The sequence below is a fragment of the Anopheles aquasalis genome, chromosome 2 (assembly GCF_943734665.1).
Source record: "Anopheles aquasalis chromosome 2, idAnoAquaMG_Q_19, whole genome shotgun sequence".
Classification (NCBI taxonomy): domain Eukaryota; kingdom Metazoa; phylum Arthropoda; class Insecta; order Diptera; family Culicidae; genus Anopheles; species Anopheles aquasalis.
Window position 1 is genome coordinate 26,880,001 of NC_064877.1, and position 2,500 is coordinate 26,882,500.

At 43.0% G+C, this 2,500-nt stretch overlaps 1 protein-coding gene across 3 annotated transcripts in view; it reads left to right on the plus strand.

The window, feature by feature from the left end:
- The window catches only part of LOC126572257 (sarcalumenin), a 7,393-nt gene that overhangs the window by 1,765 nt on the left and 3,128 nt on the right, over positions 1-2,500 (plus strand). For 2 of the 3 annotated variants that reach the window (XM_050231428.1, XM_050231427.1), the window contains exons 3-6: positions 810-896; positions 952-1,532; positions 1,799-2,293; positions 2,401-2,500. The exon at positions 2,401-2,500 is cut by the window's right edge and continues 281 nt beyond it. In XM_050231428.1, the coding sequence (XP_050087385.1) occupies positions 810-896; positions 952-1,532; positions 1,799-2,293; positions 2,401-2,500 (1,263 nt within the window). The remainder of the gene's footprint in view (positions 1-809; positions 897-951; positions 1,533-1,798; positions 2,294-2,400) is intronic. The other variant, XM_050231429.1, reaches the window with a different exon arrangement.

The following is a 2,500-nucleotide window of genomic DNA, read 5'->3' on the forward strand; positions in this document are numbered from 1 at the left end:
TCTCCGTTTTAATACGCTCAGCCAAATACACTTGAATTCGAATCCATGCTTGAATCGTTTTATTCTAAAATTAACCTATCCGAGGTGAACTTTATATCAAAAAGAAGCTTATAATGAATCAACATCCATCGTGTTCCCTATAAACTAAATGGATTTTGATCGGTAAAGAGATCGTGGAAAAGATCTCAAACAGCTGATGGATTCACGTACCATTAGCAACCGTGAACCACCATTAACAACCGTGTGGTTTACGCTTTGTCAAAATACAAGCCGTTGATTGATTGATTGAATTTTACCGTGAGACGCCATCAAGATCAACGCATCGAGAAAAAAAACGTGCCAAAATTTAAAAAAAAACCAGGCGCCCCCATCACGAGAAGTTTTCCAACCGTATACGATCTAAGAGAACCACCGTGTAGCGATGCCATGATTGGTCAGCCGCTGACGTAAGCAACCAACTGTTCGATCTTGACATACATTTTCAGTGTCACTACACACGTTCGAGTCCATGTCAAGGTCATTTGAGTAGTGTATGTAATTTGAAGTTTACCGTATCATTTAGATAGTTAGTAAAAAAATCATTTTGAAGGAACAGACACGCGCTAAATCATTTTTGGAAAGAGCATCGATACCTATTGATGTCATCGATAGGGTTTGGGTGCAATCGATATCTCTATGAGCCAATGTCTTCGCGTAAACGGCCCCGAATTGGCGCAGCACCAATGTACTGGCCAAATATAGATACGCTTGGCGGCTTCATAAATTATTTATACTGTCTCCCACATTTTGGGTTCTTTTTTCATATTTAGGTTTGCTAGTGAAAGCAGAAACACCGAGCGAGTATGAATGCAGACCATATATCGAGAAGGCAATTCAGGAACTCAAAACTGAATCAGGTACTAGTTGCAACCAGTGAGTAAAACAATCGACTTACGCAGCTTTCTCATATAGCTGAAGCACCGGTAGAAGACGTCAGCCAGGAGGATCCGATTGATGTTACAAGTCAAGAGGAAGAGGTCAACACGGCTGCCGAGGAGCTAAGTACCGAAGAAACGGACACTGCTACGGACGATGCATCGGATGCAATTACTCCCTCGGAAGAGGTGCAGGAACAGCTGTTTGCTGATGATGATGACGAGGCCACTGCGGACTCCGAGCCGCAGGAGGATGACTTAGCATCCGAGGCAACAACTGTCTCTGAGGAGGAAGCTCCATTATCCGAAGAGGAAAACGCCGATGCGGAGGGCGCTGCATCGGAAGAAATTGAGGTAGAAGCTTCCGAGGAAAACGATGAAACCGAGGAACCTGCAGAAGCTTCCGAAAAATCGGCAAATCAGGTGTTGGAGGACAGCGCGGGCGAGGACGAAGACGATGAGAATGACGCTGAGGATGATGATAACGATGATGATGATGACGAGAACCAGGAAAACGCCGTTGATGAGGCTACCGAATCAACCGAGCAAGAAGAAATCGACAGCCAGGAGCAGCCTAGCAGCGTCGAAGAGGCAGCGGAAGAAGGCGAAGATGATCAGGTATGTGTGTTCTTGTCCTCCAATTCAATTATGCCATTCAGCCACATTCCTATCGGATCTTATTATCTAAAGGCCTTTGAAAGGTATCACCTATTTATATCGATCATGATAGCTTTATGTCCCAACGTATATTAGCAAAAACCATACCTCGTTTGCTTCTTGTGCCGTACTGTTGCAGTTTCTTTCATTATGTTCAGTCGTCCTTTTCGGCTTTTCAATCATCTATGATCATTTGAATAACTGTGCTACTTCAACATAATTGCTAGGATGCTTCAAACACTCCAAGTGTCGAATATGTTTCCGATGAGAATGAAGACAATGATGTCGAAGATGTAGTAGACAGTAAGGAAGATGCTCAAGAACAAGTAGAAAATGTGGATGATGATGATAGTGATGATAATGATGACAACGATGAAAATAACCAGGTAGAAGACTCGGATGATGACAATGATGATGAGGAGGCAAAAGCTGCTAGTGGCAGCTACGATGATCGTGAGCAATTAGATATTCGCGAAAGCGAGGAGAATACAGAACAATCCGAAGAGAATGTAAAGGACTCAGATTCGGTACCTGAAGTTGCTAGCAATGAGAATGAAGAAACACCAACTACCAGTAATGAAAATGATGAAAATGAGGATGAAGCAACGGCCAGTGAAGAAACTGAAGATACAATTGATTCTACCGAGAATAACGTTGAGGAGAATAACGAAGATGATCAGGATGATGATGAAGATGATGAGGAGAAAGCAACTAGCGGCGAGGTATGATTTTTTACCCTTACAAACGGTCCTGATAATAGTGAGATCCTGGGAATTGAACTTGTAGGGTGGGGTCATGGTGCTAATAACAATTTTTCTTTTATTCTCAGAATGAAGATGAGGAAAATGATGATGAAGTATCCGAGGAAGCTGCTGCAGAGAGCGAGGAACAGGTTTCAGAAGAGCCAACCGTTACTAGTGAAGAGGAAG